This window comes from Aphelocoma coerulescens, chromosome 1 (genome assembly GCF_041296385.1).
Source record: "Aphelocoma coerulescens isolate FSJ_1873_10779 chromosome 1, UR_Acoe_1.0, whole genome shotgun sequence".
In the NCBI taxonomy this organism is placed as follows: domain Eukaryota; kingdom Metazoa; phylum Chordata; class Aves; order Passeriformes; family Corvidae; genus Aphelocoma; species Aphelocoma coerulescens.
Window position 1 is genome coordinate 63310565 of NC_091013.1, and position 18527 is coordinate 63329091.

Genomic DNA, 18527 nt, shown 5'->3' on the forward strand with positions numbered 1-18527 from the left:
TCGGAAAGTGCTGAAAAATTGCACTGGTTCATAGTTTGATGGGTTTTTTTAATTTCTGCAAAAATCAAGTGTTCAAACCAAGTTCTTTGCAAATACGAAGGGATTTGGGGAATGGAGAGCATGTCATAAATCCTCCTGCTCTTGCAGGTATACGAAGACTCACATGCAGTGTGTTCCCAGCCCCAGTCACCAGGCACTGAAGAACTGGTTCCTTTGTTCTGTGAAGCTCCACACCAGTAGAGACTACCTGGCTTAAAATTTACAATGAACTTCTGTTTCTAACTGGCACAAAAGTTCCTGTGTACTCTCACCCACAGTCACTGCTGTACCAGGTGACTTCAGCACACCAGTGGAATAGGGATATGCTGACAACTTACCTCTTGACTGGGGCAAGAGTTTCCAGCCAAGTCTGTTACACAAAAACAACGATTTCTTAGTCCTATGTTGCAGTTTGCTGAAGGTGAAAGAAAGATATTGCCATTTTTTGGTATAGACTCAGTAAATATCAAGACCACATTAGGGGACTGGCTGATAAGACTACTTCATCTCTGCTCACCATAACATTTCCTTGCTGTCAGGAATTTCCAAGGTTATTTAGACAACAGAAGTTGCTTGGATTCAGACCAAGTTTTCTACATCTGTGATTGCAAAGCAGTATCTTGGGATGAGAGATGTTTAGTTGTTTTGGCTTGCTTTTTAGCTAGTGTTGCTCTGTGAGCTTCCGGAGGCACTACAGGAGCTGGAACCCGCATGTTGGGCACCAGCAGATCTGTCTCATGAGCTGGCAACAGAGCTCAGGAGTCTTTTGAAGTGGGCACCACAGCAAGGTCATAACTTTCCTTAAGAAAACAACTGCAAAGCATCTGCTCAAAACCTAATCTTTCAAGTTAAATCCTACCAAGTGCAGATATAGTGTGATCGTTCTTTACTTTGGGATGAATTGTCCAGGCTTTTTCAGCACTGCAAATGTGATGATATGCAGAGACCTGAAATTTTAACTCCAAGTTTTGCATAGCTCTGTGAATGTGTGTGTATATATATATTCTGCTACTTTCACTGAAGTCCACATTTAAATTGTGAATGTATGATGATGGTTGGACTCAATCTTAGAGGTCTTTTCCAACCTTAATGATTGTATGATTCTATTACATGAACTGCCCTTTGCCAGAGTTGAAGAATTTTCTTTATTGTTGCATTACTTCTTTTTTTAGAATGTCACAAAGAGCTCAGGTGGTGAATCCATGTTGGCCAAGAGAGGCCATAAAGTTCAATGCCACTATTTTATAGATTCTATGATGCCATAGGAAAGGTAAAGTAGACCAGTATAACTACTGAAGCCCACCTCTGCTTTCTGCACTACTTAAGACAGGGCACAACTCATGCCCACTGAGAAGAGGAGGGGCTTTTCTGCATTCTCCACCCTTAACTATCTGTACAGATCCAGGGCTGGTATCACAACAAGGTGTCCTGGGTTGCAGTGTATTCCATTACCATCCTCATGAGCTGTTGAAACCAGGTGGGGCAGTGTTTCCTTGCCTCCTCCCTCCACACCCTCTTCTGTTAATGAGCCCATCAACACCTGGCCTCCTGACTCATCATCCCATTGTGAGATGCTCCACCCAGAAGGAGGAACCAAGCGTTCCATCCTGGATATAATCTCAGATTCTGAGCATCCCAGACAACACTTTCCACTGGATTCCCAGAGGACAGGAGCTGCATAGCCACTCCTGGACCTTCCAAGGAAGAGCAGACCCTTTCTGCAGCGTCACTGCTTCAATAGAACCACATCCACCACTTCAGGAGGACTGCAGCCACCATTTTATAGGACTGCTACTGCCACCCCGACTCACAGGGTGTCAGGTTCTATCCTGACTCTGTCAGTTTAACCCAATGTTTTTCTGCCTTTTTTTCCTTTTTTCTTAATTTCCCTATTAAATTCTTATTCTGACTTGGCGCCTCCCACTGGTTTGTTTTCAAACTAAGCTGCGATAAACTCGTACACAAGGCAACTGTTAATTAGAAGAACTTTAAAAATTGCAATATATTCTTTTATTGGATTTTAATGATTTTTAACCAATAAAAAAATAAACTTACCTTTTTTATTTTTTTAATGACATATTTCTGGAAAAACAGTCATGCACATAGTGTTGGCCTATTTTGTGCTAATTTTTTTTATATTAAACTTGAGCATATATGTCAAGCTCTGGTTAAATTTCCCTCAGGAGAACCAAAGATACAAATGCTTGGAGTAGATTTTAATTAAGTATGGAAACTTCCCATAAAGAAAAGAAAAATCCTTCTAAATATAGTAATCTTAAACATCTTGCAAAAACACACATTCAGTTGCCCCAAGCAATGACTAGCCATATGGAAGAAATTGTCCAGACTTCTTGTATTTTCTGGTTTAGTTCAGGAAACCTGTAGGCCTTACTACATTAAGAAAAACTTCCCTACAAGAGATTAACTCCTAAAATATTCAACTAAAACCAGATGGAACTAAAACTGGACTGGAAGCTTGGTATGAATTAAAATTTCTTATATTAGGGCCTCTTTTCTCCTGGTCTATCGATCCGTCTAGGTTATTTTACCAATCTATCAGTTAGATAGATTCATTAATTATTTAATGGAGGAGTGTATCTGGTGAGAATCAGTCAACCAAACAAGTAACAGACTGAGGTAGCAGCAACAGCTAACAGCAACCAATGCAGTACTCAAAGAGACAGCAGGGTGCATCTCTGCTCCATGCTCCAAGAATGAAACACTGCACTGTCCTTCTTCGGCTCCCCAAACATGTTTCATAGAACAGAGACCAGTGTGATGACAGCTGGATAGTCTAAGCCTAATCTAGATAACTCTTAAACAGTGGCAAGAATCACAACTCCTTGTGACCTGGCACACAGTTAAGTAATGTGCTTGGCCATCATGGGGGAAAGCATGCCAAACACAGCAGCTAAACACTTAATGAAAACAACTCTAACTGGTACGAAGAGTTGTTTGCTAGATATTTCTTTTAAATTTTGTTACCATGAAAACTTTATTTCTTTGCTTCTTACTGTTTATGTTATCTATTAAAATGAATCCTCAAAGTGCACCCTTGAAAAATATTAATTCAGTAAATGTACCTAGAAAAAAACAAACAAGGAAGCAAACACGTACCAAAACATGACACTATCCTGCACAAGTAATTCTAACCCGAAAGAGGGAGTGAAAGAATGGATGGTGTGTATCAGAGATAAGTTGTGTCAGCTCATGAGTGCAATTGGAATGCCAGGGACAGTCAAATGCATGTGATGCAGCAAGCTAAAGTCAAGGATTAAAGTAATTTCAAGAATCAGGCATTTATTATGAAGAAGGATGCCTGCAACAGGTTGTCTTACTGTGAGAGTATTTTCTAGATATATATGATCGCAGCAACTTAACGTAACACAAAACCCCTGTGGTAGCATTCTGAAGGCTGTGTTTTAGCTGTTAAAGCACAGGCAGATGGACAGATGTCAAGCATTTCTAGCAGATGGGTGAATATCATTACCACTGGCATAGAAATGGTGGAGAAAGCCATTTCAGTGGGGGAAAGCTAACAGGGCAAGTAATGAAAGACATCAGAGAGAAACTGGCTTCACTGCTCTGACTTCTGCATGGCTCCTGCTTTTAAGGAATAATAAACTGAGAAGTAGCAAATGGTGCTTACCTTTCAATTTTTCAGCCAGCAAAGCAGCTTCGTGTTCCGAATAATGCATTATTGCTGGAGGTGAAGGAGGGCGCAGTCTGTCTTCTTCCATTTTGCGTCTGTGGCGTTCTTCTCTGGCCAGCATTCTTTGTTTGCATTCCCATTCATAAAAGTCATCTCTTGCCTGAGCAAAATCAACATGAAGGCGACCTGAATCCTTTTTGTCTGTGCTAGATCCTAATCTCATGCGGTAACCTGAAATCAACAAGTAGAACTAACTGTTGCAGGATTTATTTGCTTAAATTTCTCTTCATTTTTTTTTTCCTTTTTCAAGTGCAGACGGGTAAAAATGTACATTAACAGATTCCCACATATCTATGCAGGATCTATCAATCATCATGTTTTCACAAGAAGATAAGCATCCATCCAGTAATTTTCCTTCACAATTTCCTGTACCACCTATCACCATAGTAGAGGAACTGAAAAGTCAACCCAAAGATATAGAATCTACATTTCTGTTTAAAAGTCTCTCAAAATACATAATATTTCTACATGATGCTTCCAACTCTTAAAAGCACAAAAGTCAGATAAACAAAAAATAATTACTTAAAATGGATCTGCTTTAGTCTGAATGTGGCGCTCTTCTCCCCCTGATCCTGTTGAGATCATGTTCAGTCTACTGTTTTTCTCCAGTCTGCCAAAGGAATTGGAAGCATGGGGAAAAGCTGAATTTTATTAAAACCATGACTGTAGGTGAACGTGCAAATTGTGCTACATAAATTCCTGTGCCACAAAGAGGATGGTTTCATAACTACAGTGATGCTAGATCTCAAATTTTGAGACTTTATAATTGCAACCACTATTTTCAAATTCTCCAGTGAAAATAATCTAGCAGCAAATATAAATCACCTACAAATTAATTATGTTCATAATCCCTTAAAGTAATTTCTAAAGTAGGGACAGGTTTATTAGACATTTGAAAGACTCCTTTCAGAACAAATAATGAAACCTGTTGTGCCTTATCTTTAGGGATATTCTACATATTTGTAACTTGGTCAATGTATCATATGCTAAAGTTAGCACACTGCAAAGGCTTTAGGTTAAGGGCTACAGGGCAGTACAAAAGGGGCCTGCTCTGAACTAAACCCTTGACTACTGTCAGAAGAAGAACAAATCATGCCAAAGCTATAAGAGAAGCTTTTTGTGACCATATTTGGGCACCTGTCTTTTTTCCAAGCTGTATTTCTAAGACACAAATATATACACAGAGCAGTTTGTCTAGCTTTTAAAATGCCACTTCAGAGAAAGTGTGAGAAAATACTATGTAGAAAGCTTCAAACAGAGCCCTCAAATGTGGGTAAAATTCATCAGTCTACACAGGATAGCTCTAATTTCTCCACGTCAACATGCAACAGCCCAGCAGAGATTTCTCAAATGACAGGATGCTGCAGAGATGAAGTCTGTGCTGAGCTGGCACACAGGAAGCTCTTCAGAAACACACACTACTGCAACCACTGCATAATAATTCCAGAGAGAGGAAACTTCTATTCAAAGTATCAGGAAAAATGGTGTTTGCTGCTTTTGATTTGCAATCCGAGAGAACTTACTTTCCAGTCTTGTGGTTTGCCTGTGGTTTGAAGAGCTTCAGTACCTCACCACCACAGTTAAAACTCAGTTCTGAGCTCCCTCCAGGAACAGCAAAGCTAAGAATTGTTTAGTAGATTAAGCACATCCTTGCAGAAATGCATATCTAGGCATACTCTGTTTTACTGCTGGAAAAACATCCTGCTGTATGAATACAAGGGACTGTCCATACTGCAGCCCATGTGAGACAATAGCTTCAAAGGCATTAAATATCCATATATGTAGTGATCCTTCAATTAAAAAATAATCTGGGTGCCTTTTGATTTGACATTTTCCTTTCAAACATCTCGTGGAGTTCAGCTAAGGAGTCTTCAGGTGAGGAAAAAATATGACTTTCATTGTCCAGCAGGGAGCCCAAACCCAGATGGAAAACTTGAGCTAAATGTTTCAGAGGTCCTTCAAAACCAGAAGGCATAAAAAACTGCCTCACCAAGGAAAGGTTTTGGTAGGTTCCTACCAATGGAACCTATCAAATTTAGTCTCCAAGGTTCAGGAGCATGGGGTGAAGTAAAATTCAATATTGTAAGAGTGGCAAAGGTGAGGACTGTTTATTATTTTAAAGTCCTCTTGGCTTTGCTTTCTCTAGCTTAGAGAAGTAAACACCACCCTTTCTCCCCAGAGGCTTTTTGTGCCCATATATGTAGCTCTAGTCCCAAGGCATTGAAGGGAAGAGTTACAGATACACCATATTCAGTGTGACAGAAGAAGAGCGTGGGTGACCTTTCAGAACTGGGCTCTGAACTAATGAGGATGCAATTATATGGTTTTATCCACAGAGGTGTAGGCACAAAGGAGTCAGCCAAAAGGGGTCAGTGGTGCAGCTACCCTGATAACTGTGACAAACGTTAGCCCCCTGCTCCCCGCCAGTTTGGCGTGCCAGCTGCATTCCTCACACAGTGATTGCTCTGTGCCAGAACAGCATTATCAGCAATATAAAGGACACTACCAAGGTGCCAGGTCTCGTGAACCTAAAATTAGATTTCCCAGCTGGGCTGCACTTTCCAGGAAGACTCAATCTCTCTTCCTCTCCCCCTGCCGCCTTTCACCTCCATTGGCAGGAGCACACTAGTTATGGGAAGAGACAGAAACACAGCACTGCAGGAGGCAAAACTCTTGTGGACTTCAAGGCCCGTCAGAATAAAGAACTAATGAAAAGGACTGTGCATCCATAGGTTTTGTGTGCACTGGCAAAGCTGAGTTGTATTAAAGCAGCCCTCAGTTTTGAAGTAAATGAGAAAAAACCCTGAACATTGCAGTAGCACTGGACAAATGGTTCCCTTTAGGAAACCAGTTTAAGTGCATCCAAATTAAAAGATTTTGGCAATTTGCCATGAATCACACTAAAAAAATGCAATCACTTGTTTAACTCTAAAGACTGGAGGGGGTCAGCCAGTAAGGTGATTTCCACCAGCACTGGAACTTAGAATAACCTAGCTAAGAAGGGACCTTGGATATCACCTAGTCCAGAGCAGAGTTAGCTTCAAAGTCAGATCAGAATGCTCATAGCTTGGCATCTTTCCCTTAACAAAAACAACAAATGCCTTTAGGATGGTTTCTTGCACCCTCATAAATTAGTGGCTTTGCAGACACTATAGGACCAATGGCCTGGCCAGTGAAGAACAGACTCTTTGATGGGTTGATAATCAGAAAGACTGCATGCACAACTGGCAGGTTCTATTCTGTACATGAGATCCTCAGGCACCCATCTGTGCTGGAAATTTTGAGCCCCAAGACAGCTGGGAGGCTCGTTCTTTTTCAATACCGTGTCTCCCTATTGATGTTTGAGGGTGTTTGAATGTATGAGAGAAACACCTGGCACTGCCTCCCCATCATGCATGGACAATGAATTTTTTCCCCATCTCTTTGCTCAGGGCTGCAGCTAGAATTAACTTTGTGCCTGGCTTGTCATTTTTAATTTCAGGTTTGCACACAATGGAAGAGGAAAAGACTTTGGGAACTTGCCAAGATCCTTACTTTAAAGGAGCAGAAACAGGAAAAGTTAATGAAGGTGCTAAATAAAAATCAAACAGTATTTTCATATCACAAGTCTAGTGTGAACTCCATGGCTTGACTTACCTTTGAGTGTTGCTATACTGGGGACCAGCCAATAGCTGATGTCTAACTGGGGAGCTAGATCAGAGTGTTAATGGTGATCAGAGAGAACTTAAAATAAAACAAGTAAACAGTACTGAAAGGAAACCCACAGGGGAAAATATCAGAACAGGAAGAATGCATACATGGGCTTTTGGGGTATAAAAAGGTCTGTTTCAAGACACCTGTTTGTCCCATATTTTCAAGTCCAGGGCCATCAGTATATGCAGGAGTTACTGAATTGTCAGCCAAAAGAGTAAAGTACATACAGTTTTGGGAAAGAGCTTTCTCATGGGCTGGTATGATGATTTTAGAAAGTCTTTTCCTTGGGAGATAAAAATATAAATTTAAGGTCTAAATGAAATCTAGCCTTCCTCAAGTTGACACTTTTATCATAGTCTTCTACGTGTCTTCCAGTCTCCCTTTTCATACATGTTTACTTGGGAATACCAAGGAAAAAAAATCAGTGATTAAACTACTTGATAGATTTTGTAATCACTTGCTCTATTCTGATGATAAGAATGGGATAAATGCAAAACTTGATGAGATTAGATGAGGTAGACAGATAAAACTTATTAGGTAGACAAAATTATCATTATATCAGAAATATCAAAAGCATGCCTTTCCCCTAATAAAACACACCCACTATATTTGTACATCTCTTTTGTCTCTCACAGGGAAAATAAAATGTCAAAAAGATATGCTTTATTCCCACCATTTCAGAATATATTATGTTTGAGAATGGGATAAGGACTGGCAAAAACCCCATAATATTTTACTACAAGGAAAACATGCCTAGTGCCAGACATCCCTGGTGGTGGAGGGGGACAGTCAGTGCTTCCTGTTTCATCTGCAGAGTTCAGCAGCCTTGGTGAAAAGAAGTGGAACTTGGCTAAAGAATGCTCCTGCATTTCTTCCTTGTCCCTGTCAGTTCCACTGGTTCTTTCCCTCATGTGGTCAGAGACAATAGGTACAACACTTTGGAAGAATGAAAAGGTACGGAAGAAAAAATGGATGGGAAGGGAGGCTGCGGAGCAGAAGTAAGAGGAAGCACAGACAGCAGCGTGACTGTGACGAAAGGAAACAGAAGAAGGAAGGATGGATCAGGAACTTGGAAATAAATTCAGAATGAGGAAGAATGAGGAAGGGAATCTTTCACCTCCGTTTCTACTCATGTCCCATCTCCTGAATGCGCACTCTAGTGCATTATGAATGAGGACACATGGCAGCACGTGGAATTTCCTATCTCTATGGTCCTTCAGGATTCAAGGCAAATGAAATTAACATAAAATTTACTTGGAGTGAAGCTGAGAAGCAGGAAACTGAGCTAGAGGAACACGGTTTCTGGTGCAGGGTGGCAGCCCGAACATTTTTGAGCTTTTCTTTGCTCTCTTTTTTGCCACTGTTTTGTTTGTTATAATACAATAATACCAGTTCCTGCTGCATCTGATGCACCTCTCTTCTGTTCTGTTACTAGAGCTGCCTAGACAGAAGCTGGAAGCTGGTAGCTGGTAAATGTCTACTGCTTGTGATGATTCTAATCTGCTGCAATGATCTACAGCATTTTGGAAGTAACATGAATGAAAAAATAAATAAGAAGGATGGAAAGCAGGAACAGAGGATTGGGGGGGAAGAAATGAAGTGAAAGTTTAAAAAAAAAAAAAGAAAAGAAAAATTCAGAGTGGAATAAATATCTGGAATAAACCTGAAAATATAGCAAGATTTCAAAGAAATCTTAACATAGACCCCATAAAACTCTTCAAAAAGGTACTTGAAGCAAGCAGTCAAGTTAGAAAAAAAATGCCAAGCAACCTAGAAACCCTAAGGAAAACCTTTGTGAAACAAAGGAACTAGGATTTTCCTGATGACATATGTTAAACCTTTAGATGTCTTTCTTTCTTTCTTTCTTTCTTTCTTTCTTTCTTTCTTTCTTTCTTTCTTCCTTTCTTCCTTTCTTCCTTTCTTTCTCTTTCTTTCTTTCTTTCTTTCTTTCTTTCTTTCTTTCTTTCTTTCTTTCTTTCTTTCTTTCTTTCTTTCTTTCTTTCTTTCTTTCTTTCTTTCTTTCTTTCTTTCTTTCTTTCTTTCTTTCTTTCTTTCTTTCTTTCTTTCTTTCTTTCTTTCTTTCTTTCTTTCTTTCTTTCTTTCTTTCTTTCTTTCTTCCCTTCTTTCTTTCGTTCTTTTTCTTTCTCCTCTCCTCTCCTCTCCTCTCCTCTCCTCTCCTCTCCTCTCCTCTCCTCTCCTCTCCTCTCCTCTCCTCTCCTCTCCTCTCCTCTCCTCTCCTCTCCTCTCCTCTCCTCTCCTCTCCTCTCCTCTCCTCTCCTCTCCTCTCCTCTCCTCTCCTCTCCTCTCCTCTCCTCTCCTCTCCTCTCCTCTCCTCTCCATGGTGATTTGAAAGGCAGCTTGTTTCTACCTGTGTGAACCTCCTATGGACACCTACAGGATGTTGAGATTTTGTCTGTACTGCCAAATAGAAGATGGTCAGTGTGGGAGCTCAGACAAGAGTCCTGGGTCATTAACTCTCTCCCGGGCTCAAAAGCATGGTCCCAGTGGGTGCTTTGAGGTCACTCTGCACAGGGTGGGTAGATGTAAGCCAGTCTGTTTCAGCTTATCTTGGCCAACAAGCAGTCCCTGGCCTTGTTTATTCAAGAATACCTTGCATACGGGTTGAAAATGTAACACTACAATCGTGGGGCAAAACAGTGCTTTTGAGTCTCTCCAGGACTCAGAAAGATGGATGAACCAGCCTGTGGAGTGGAGACAAATACATGAAGGGCATGCGATCCAAACCAGTAAGGTGAAAAAGTACTTGGTCAGCAAGACAATCCTCAAATGAAGGAGATTGTAAACTTAAAGAGGACACTGACAGTCACAGAAGCCTTAAATGTGAAAGCAGAGTTGTTTCTCACCTTTTTACTTCTTTTTTTTTTTTTTTTTTTTTTTTTTACTTTTTTTTCCCCCTGTGAATTAGAGACTGGGTTTTTTCTTGTTTCTTTATTTTGGGGGTTTTTTATCTGTTTCTTTGTTGGAAAATAAAGAGATTCTGAAATTTTACACCCTGTAGTTTCTGTAGCACTCGTTGTCATGGGAGGCAACAGACGTAGCCTACAGATGGGGCTCAGAATCTAACCTATGCAGTAGCTGAATACATGCATGCATAAAGACAGACTTTATTCAGGCTGCACCAAAAATCTATAAAAATATGCCAGTGAAATTGCCAGCCTATCAGAAAAATTGGCACTGGAAAACAGCAGAGTTCCTGGCCTGGTGCCCTCCTCTTTCCACAACCTGTGAGCAAAACTATATAAACCTGTGTAAATCGAAAACAAGATTGTTCCGTAGTGAATTTCAGGATCTGCTGCATTGTTGTGGGATGGCAGGAAATTGCTCCTGGGTAAGTAACATACAACACCATGCATGAGTCTTGGCAGACAGAGAAATAACAGAATTGCCCCTTGTTGCTCCATGCTACAGCCACTGAGTTCAAGAAAGTCTTGCTGAGATAAAAGCTAAGAAAATAAGCAAGCATTAGCATCACAAAATACAAATGAGAAGCAAGGAAAATCCATTAAAGAATGTGAAGTACCAGAAAGGTAAATGGCTTTATCAACCATGAACTCCTCTGCAAAACGAATGTGACAAAAATTCTTCTTGCTTTTCCGAATTGCTGTTATATCTCCACACTGCTCAAAGACTTCCTGAATAATTTCCTCCGTTGCATTTTCTGGTAATCCTCCAACAAACACTGTTTTACACCCAGGAGGTCTCTCTCTTGTTGAAGGTGGTGGAAGATCTAAGTCAAAACAGAAATCACATTGGAATACAAAATTTGTCTTTTGATCCACTGGCTCTATTCACCCCTTTAATCAGTTCTGGGCAGCAACAGTTACTTGACATAGTATAGAGGCAGAAGAGAGGGACAAGCAAAATAATTGAATATTGCAGAGATTATCCAAACTGATTACTTGAATCTAAACCCTTTCAAGCTTTAGGTGGTGTTTCAAACATTAATTCCTGCCACTTCAGGTTGTTCTCCAGGACAGACAGCAAGGTCTAAAAGGGTCTTTCTTTTCCCTGCACAGCCACACAAAAAATAGAAAAATATTCTGTTTCAAAGCAGGGGAGCTTCTGCAGCTGTTTTGACCCTGAGCACAGATCTCAAGCTCTAGTGCAGTACATTCAAAGCCTGAACCTCACCATCTCTGGCTCATATGTATCGCTCACCATGCTCACCAAGTGTGTGGGCTGTGAGCAAGCCCATGCTGTGTACACCCTGTGTACTCAGGCTGGACACCTTTCCCTGGTATTAGCATAATTTCATTTCTGTCTCAGAGTACAGGAGCACAGCAAACAGAAAAACAAAGTGGGAAACACAACAAAGTGACAGCATGATGAAAACACTCTGCTGGTTATCTGTTTTGTCTTGTTGCCAGATAATGGAGCAGACGCCAGCACAGGGGAAGGATAACCTCACTGTTTACAAGTGCTCATGAGGTGGAGTAGCTAGAAATGCTATTTCCATGTATATATAGAGAGAATGTATACACACTTACATCAGAAAAACTATTACATTTTTGGAAGCTGTATAAAAAATAAAATCTGCCATAACACTTTACCTTGTTTATACACAGTGAAAGTAATGCTCTAAGAAGGAATCTAGTTTTTTGGCCTTTTAACACAGTAAAGGAGGTTACAACCTTAAAGTGTACAAATATATATACATACATACTCACAGACACAACCAGTTTGATTACACTGTGATCTTGGTACACTGCAAATCCAGAGCACCTGAATATTTGCTTAATGTCCTCATTTCACAGTGAAAGTGAAAGTCACTGGTATGGTGGCTCTGAAACTCTTGGGGCCAACACACAAAATCAGGGTTTGGGCCTGAGCTGGTATCTTAGTGGGAAGAGTTTTACATTTGCACAGTCACAAAAGGAATGGGAGGGAATCTGGTCCCTGCTTTCAAAACCAAGAAGGAACTCATTTGCCATGTTGTGCCTCCTCAAAAATGGCAGGACAGAAGCCCTAGCCCCCTTTTCCTCCATTTCCCTCAGAAAGGGACTGTAGCGAGTCAGTTTTGGGATGCAAGGTACTGTGTTGAGTGACACGAGCCCAGATTGGTCCCATCTGACTACAGGCACCTGAAGGGGAGCACGGAGATGAACAGCACCATATAAGCTTTATGTTTTGTGACATTCTGATCTACAGAAAAGACAGGTATCTACTATGAGCAGTGTAGATTTTTAGGCTGTGTTGCTTTTCTTTAGGTAATTTTTTTTTTTTTGGTACAAGCTGCATAGTTTTTCATGTGACCTTACAGAGAAGAATAAAGATACTCATATACCATACCATGCATTACACACAGAATAGACCTTAGAAGAAAAGACCATACTTGCCTGTAATCCATTTAAAAAACATAATTGTTACTAGATAAAAAGATTACCAATTCTTTAATCTACATATACAATTTTTTAATCTACTCATACAGTGTAAAGTATTTAGGAAAGCAACATTCTTTCTTCAGATCCACTTACTCGGGTTTGGAGGGAAGAGCGTGCAGCTTTTGCAGTGAATTATTTCTTTGACTACAGGCACATCTGTTGGTGGTGGTGGCGGCACTAACCCCATGCCTGGTATCATTGGGTTAATCGGTGTGATTCCAGTCATCATGCTAAGGCTTGGATCAAAGCCTGGTACACAGATTGAATCTGTAAGTATGGAACATAAAATACTAGCTTATAAATCTTCAAACTACTTGTTACAATTTTCTTGTACAGACAGTTTCACTTTAAGTTTGTTTTCCTTGTTTATTTGTTTCCGCAAGCATCACTGTGAAAATTAGAAGGGAAAAGGAAAAATGGAAAAAAAGAAAAGGAAGAGAAATAGGGAGGAGAGAGGGAGAAGGAGAGAGAAAGGGATAGGAAGAGGGGGAGGGGAATGAGGAGGAGGGAGCTGCATTCTCAGCAAAAAAAAATAAACTATGCATAAAGAAGGGAATGTTACATAATCTAAAATATTAACATGACTGAGTAAAAAGTAGCACATTAACGTGTAAAACCATGCACCATAAATATCTGTTATTTGGAATGCAATTTTCTGTTCATAATGTTACTGTGGTGTTTACATTGCTTTCTGCCCAAAGCATACAAAGAATATAATTTAGCATTGATGTGTCCTCTCCATCTAATTGTCAGACAGATTTAACACAACATAGCCTTCTCACATAAGTGACCTTGATTTACAGACAATACAGAGAAAGATCCATTTCTGGCTGCTTTATGGAAGTCTAGTTAGCCAAGACTTCTAACCATTTTACCCTGGAATATAAATTTTCAGCTGCGCAGAATGGGGTCTTTTTGAGCCTTGGAATTAATTTCTTCTTGTCCTGTTATTTAATCGGATTAGTAGATTCTCTTCAATACATGTACTATTAACATATACCACTACAGCCTCATAAAGTAAAACGAATATTTGGCAAGCATTGCTCTTTCTCCTTCCTGATCTCTTTGCCAAGACTTCCATACGTATTACTTAAAGCTGCAAGATTTACCGGGGAGCACCAGTGCTTTAACACCAAGAATTGTAATAAGCAGATGTTTCAGAGGAACCGAGAGCCAACTTCTGAAATTTGCTTTCGTTAAAAACAAGGCTTTGGGTTTCTTGAGGCATGATGAATAAAATATTTTGAGAGACCGATCTCTTTGTTGGCATAACACTGCCGCTATTTGGCATCATCAATTATTTAAAAGAAGAGAGTTACTTCGGTGTTCTACAGATTTTCTGCTGAGTTTTCTGGCTAGCAACTGGAAAGTATTTAATGATACATGTAAACATGGGGTTTGGTAGCTCAGAAGCTTGTTTATTTTGAAGAAGCAAAGAGGGAAGAGGGAAACAACTCCCTTTCAAGCATTTTATATATATATATCTATATACATGAGATTTGAGCAAATTTTCAAATTAATGAAGTGTGACCAGAGAGAGACCAGTCTCTTCATCCTAAATCTGCTGCTGAGAAGCTATGTGGCCCTGGGTCAGCCCTCTGACCTTTTGGTATCTTCATTTCTGCATCTACAAAACAGGCACAAAAATACTGACTTACTGTTAAGTATTATCTCACATTTTCGTAGCACTTTGCAGGTGTAAAGCACTCTGTAGGGGCTGAAAATTAGCACTATTATTCTGGTGAAACATCCATAATCATCTTCTCTGGGAAGGACAACTGAGGACTGAGAACTACTCTAAGAGAGCTCATATCTCTCTCAACCGCATGCTCGCCGTTCTTCACGCACTGACTGTGAGCCTTTACCCCCTTCAGGCACTCCTGTACAACAAGCGTAGCAAGTGCACAGTAAGCAAGGATTTGCTTTAGGCTTATTGAAGACTAGTATTAATGAAAAGTCATGATATTACATTACTTTTTTTTAATAAGTGGGTTTATGAAAAAGGATTTGCTCTGGGTGTGATGCTTTTTTTCCCAGTATTGATGTAAAGCATTGCTTTTCATATTTAGCTTTGAAGCTTGGAGCCTGTCATTTATTCCATGAGATGCAATGGTGGTCATATATTAAATATTCATGGTGAATGCTGGGAGATAAAGTCAGAGGTGAAAGGGCAACATATAATTCAAATAAATCCTTAGGCTATGCTAATAATGTTAAACTCATTTTTACAAGTCAGACTTCTGACTGTCACAGAAGACCATCTTGTGCAGCATTCTCTGGCTGTGGGTAGAACTCCAACTTTGCTACTTGCTGCTAAAGCATCCCATAGAGCTCAGTGGCATGCAAAGAGAGGCACCCCACTAGCACCCAACACATACCAGTCCTCTCCTGGGATCAGGAGATGCCAAACAAGGCATTTTGTCCATCCTTCTGGACAAGTGTAGGGCCCACTACAGTCCCAGCCAGTTATGAAATTTCCTATTGAATCCAATATCCACAGCAGATCTGCAGCATTCTGAAGCTGGTGTACAAGATGATGGACAGAAGGCCAAGTTCTCCCTGTCCCATAAGTATTGTTCAGGCTCCATGTCACAGCCAGGGAAGAAGATCATCTGGCAAGTGCTACCACAAGGTGTATTTAACTTCTACTGTTTGGTCCTTAAGACAACCACTAGATATATTTTAGCTTCTCTCCAGGGCTAGTGAAATGAAATAGCAGCAAACTGCCCAAGCCACAGACACATCCTCTCACCCAGAGCAAAGATGGCAGGTTTCAATAAGGTACATTTTCTGAATTTTCCTTTGGCAGTGGCACAGACACAGAGAAAACCAAATCAAAGGGAGATGGCCACAGTGAAACTCATGTTCACAAACACTGTGAATCTGGGCATGGGGAGGGAGAGATTTTAGGCTACATGCTAATCAGAACAGGTTTGTGATTTAAGTGAAAGAAAATTATTTGCCACTAATTCCTGGCACATCCAAGGAAATGTGACTTTTTAAGTGACTTTGCCTGTGTTAAATAAGTACACAGCTTTGTCATCAGTTTCTTTTACAACTAGAATCAATCTACAAGAGCATGAGCAAAGTGCTGGGGTCCAGTCCAACACTCATGGAATGTCCTTCTAGGAGTGCCGGGACTCTGTGCCTTCAGAATATAACTGGGCTGAGGTATAGTAAAGAGGACTCATTCAATAATTCTTGAAATCCAATTCCACATCTTTCAGGCACTAATCCAAGCCCTGCAAAGGGAAATAGCAAGACTACTGAAGGCATGAACAGATTTTAACCCTGAACAGGTTTGCTTTCTCTGTCCTCTTGAATAAGTTGCTTCAGTTTCCCAGTGTGTTCAAATAAGAATGAAATGTTTTCATACATAGCATGAGCACTGAGAGGATGCAGGGGTACCAACTGGCGAGCATCCTGGAAATGAAAACCATTCTCTGAAAACTAAAAACTGTTATTATGCATTGCAGAGGTGGAAAATTCAGATGAATTTCTGAAGAGTGAAGCTCTTGTTTGGACCCCCAAAGAGATTGGTGGGGCTTGCATCTCCAGAGAAGCTAACGCATGCCACCTGCATATGGCTGACAAACCATGACAAGAGACTATAGATGGGGTGTCCAAAGGAAATATTGGTCTGGACTCTGAGGTGCAGAGAAAAAAGGACTGATGAAGTCACTGGAAAGGAAAGTCAGTAAGTTTGCCACATCTGTGATAGGATCTAGAAGAACCCCAAGTTTAACTATATTAATGCTATCGAGTGGTGCAATAATAGAAGTTGGATATATAGCTCTTGTCTAGAAACAAGGGATGATCATCCATCAGCACCACCACTGCAGTGTGCTCCACGTCCTGGCAAAATGCCTATTTGGAGCAGGGCCAGGACACCAAGCTTAGCAGCGGAGGCAACTACTGTTGAACTAACTGGAAAGATTGTTGGTCTTGAGAATCAAAGAAAATGATAAGAGTTATGCAAGGATTTCTAAAAATAGGAATCAACCCTGCCACATATGATTTTCTAACAGATTCCTTTAGAGACATGATTATTAGATATTGTAGACATGAATATGTTACGCTAAACATAGAGATACATTACATTTACCAACTACACATCTGAAGAGTTAAAAAAGCAATATTCTATGCTTTTGATGATCACGGCATTCTTTTTAAAGGGATCTATGTATATTTATGCAGCTAGGTAAGGGTTTATAAATTATAAAAAGCAACCTGGAAGAAGAGACAAAATTTTAATTTAGGAAATGTTAATAAATAATTAGTAAATGAAATCATTAAAATGGAAAGCAATCAGAGATGATAAAGAACTTTAAGAATGGAAAAGCACATGTTGATCAAATTAGAGTCCCTGTGGATACCGTACAAAAGGCTTGAATATTCACACATTTGCATAAGAAAGTAAAAGTATTTAACATTGATATTTTGAAGTCCATGTTCTGCCTAAATTTGGCAAAACAAGTTAATTCCTGTTTCATCTGATAAGAAATTGGCATGGTGGAGGACAATGAAAATCTCTGGAGAGCAAATATTTGGAATTGGCAGTCAGAGAGGCAAGAAGAAATATCTTCTTGAACACTTGGAGTAGTTTTTAAAGCTTCTTTTTCTTTCAAGTGGAATAAAAGAAGAACAAAACATTTCACATTAAATCTTTGAGTCTGAAAAAAGCAGAAGAACAATAAAATCCCTTTGATGAAAACTACATTCTAACACAGTAAGTAGTGTAAAACAATTGTTATTATTTTAGGGTCCCTTTTGGAAGGGCAGGAAGCACTTTGTCTTCCATAAAAATAGCCACACAACCTTGTAGAACCATCCTACTTTTCTCCTTTGGGAACAGTTGCTGTCAGGATCACCTTTTGGTTTTGCCACATTATTGCTCTGCCCACGTAACAAGGATGTTTACTCCTGCCAGCTGTGTTTTTGGGTATTGCACTCCATCGCCAATACTGTTGCCACCACATTTCCACCAGCCCTCACCACAAGTATTTATCTGCTCAAAATCACTTTTTAAGGCTATAATCCTCTCTCTGATTCATAGCATTAGCCCTTGGATGTGTGGTTTGTTTTTTTTTTTGCCTGCAACTGCCAATTGTTTCTGTGGCGTTTTTGACAGCTGCCAAGTTTTATTTCTGTTGGATGCATAAAAACATCCACAAAACAGGGGTTTGTTTGTGAGCCCCTGCTCGCACACATGGAAGGTTTCCACCAGGGACATCGTCAGCCACATGGGTCAGACCTGCTGGTCGAACACACAGAGAGAGATGGTGAGCAGTGAAAACAATGATCTGAGCACAAAACAACCAACAAAAATAATAAACACTGAAAGGATTCCCATGGCCTGGGAGGGATGATTTTACACCTACAAAAATAGTCTGTTTTCTGCTAGGGAATGGAGTTGCCTGCCAACATGCATTGAAATGACTAGGACAGTCCAGGCAGCAGCTGGTAGTAAATGTATTAAGATGCTTGTTGAACTTTGTTTTCTGTGGAGGAAAAAAAAAAGATTCTGGAGGCTAGAGATTTGGTTGTGTACTTCAGAAACACCATTGCTGAGTATTTTGAGACAATATAGAGATGATTTCTAAAAGCTGAAATTTAAATTTTCCTGAAAAAGAGAAAATCTAATAATCTGCCTCCCTTATAATAAATACACATATATATAC

General features: G+C 40.0%; 1 protein-coding gene across 17 annotated transcripts in view; it reads right to left on the bottom strand.

Annotated features, from left to right (window-relative positions):
• Window positions 1–18527, bottom strand: part of ENOX1 (ecto-NOX disulfide-thiol exchanger 1) — a 367773-nt gene that overhangs the window by 88965 nt on the left and 260281 nt on the right. For 16 of the 17 annotated variants that reach the window (XM_069009956.1, XM_069009997.1, XM_069009963.1 and 13 more), the window contains 3 exons: window positions 12940–13113; window positions 10986–11192; window positions 3689–3922 (listed from right to left, as the gene is read on the bottom strand). In XM_069009956.1, the coding sequence (XP_068866057.1) occupies window positions 3689–3922; window positions 10986–11192; window positions 12940–13113 (615 nt within the window). The remainder of the gene's footprint in view (window positions 1–3688; window positions 3923–10985; window positions 11193–12939; window positions 13114–18527) is intronic. The other variant, XM_069010061.1, reaches the window with a different exon arrangement.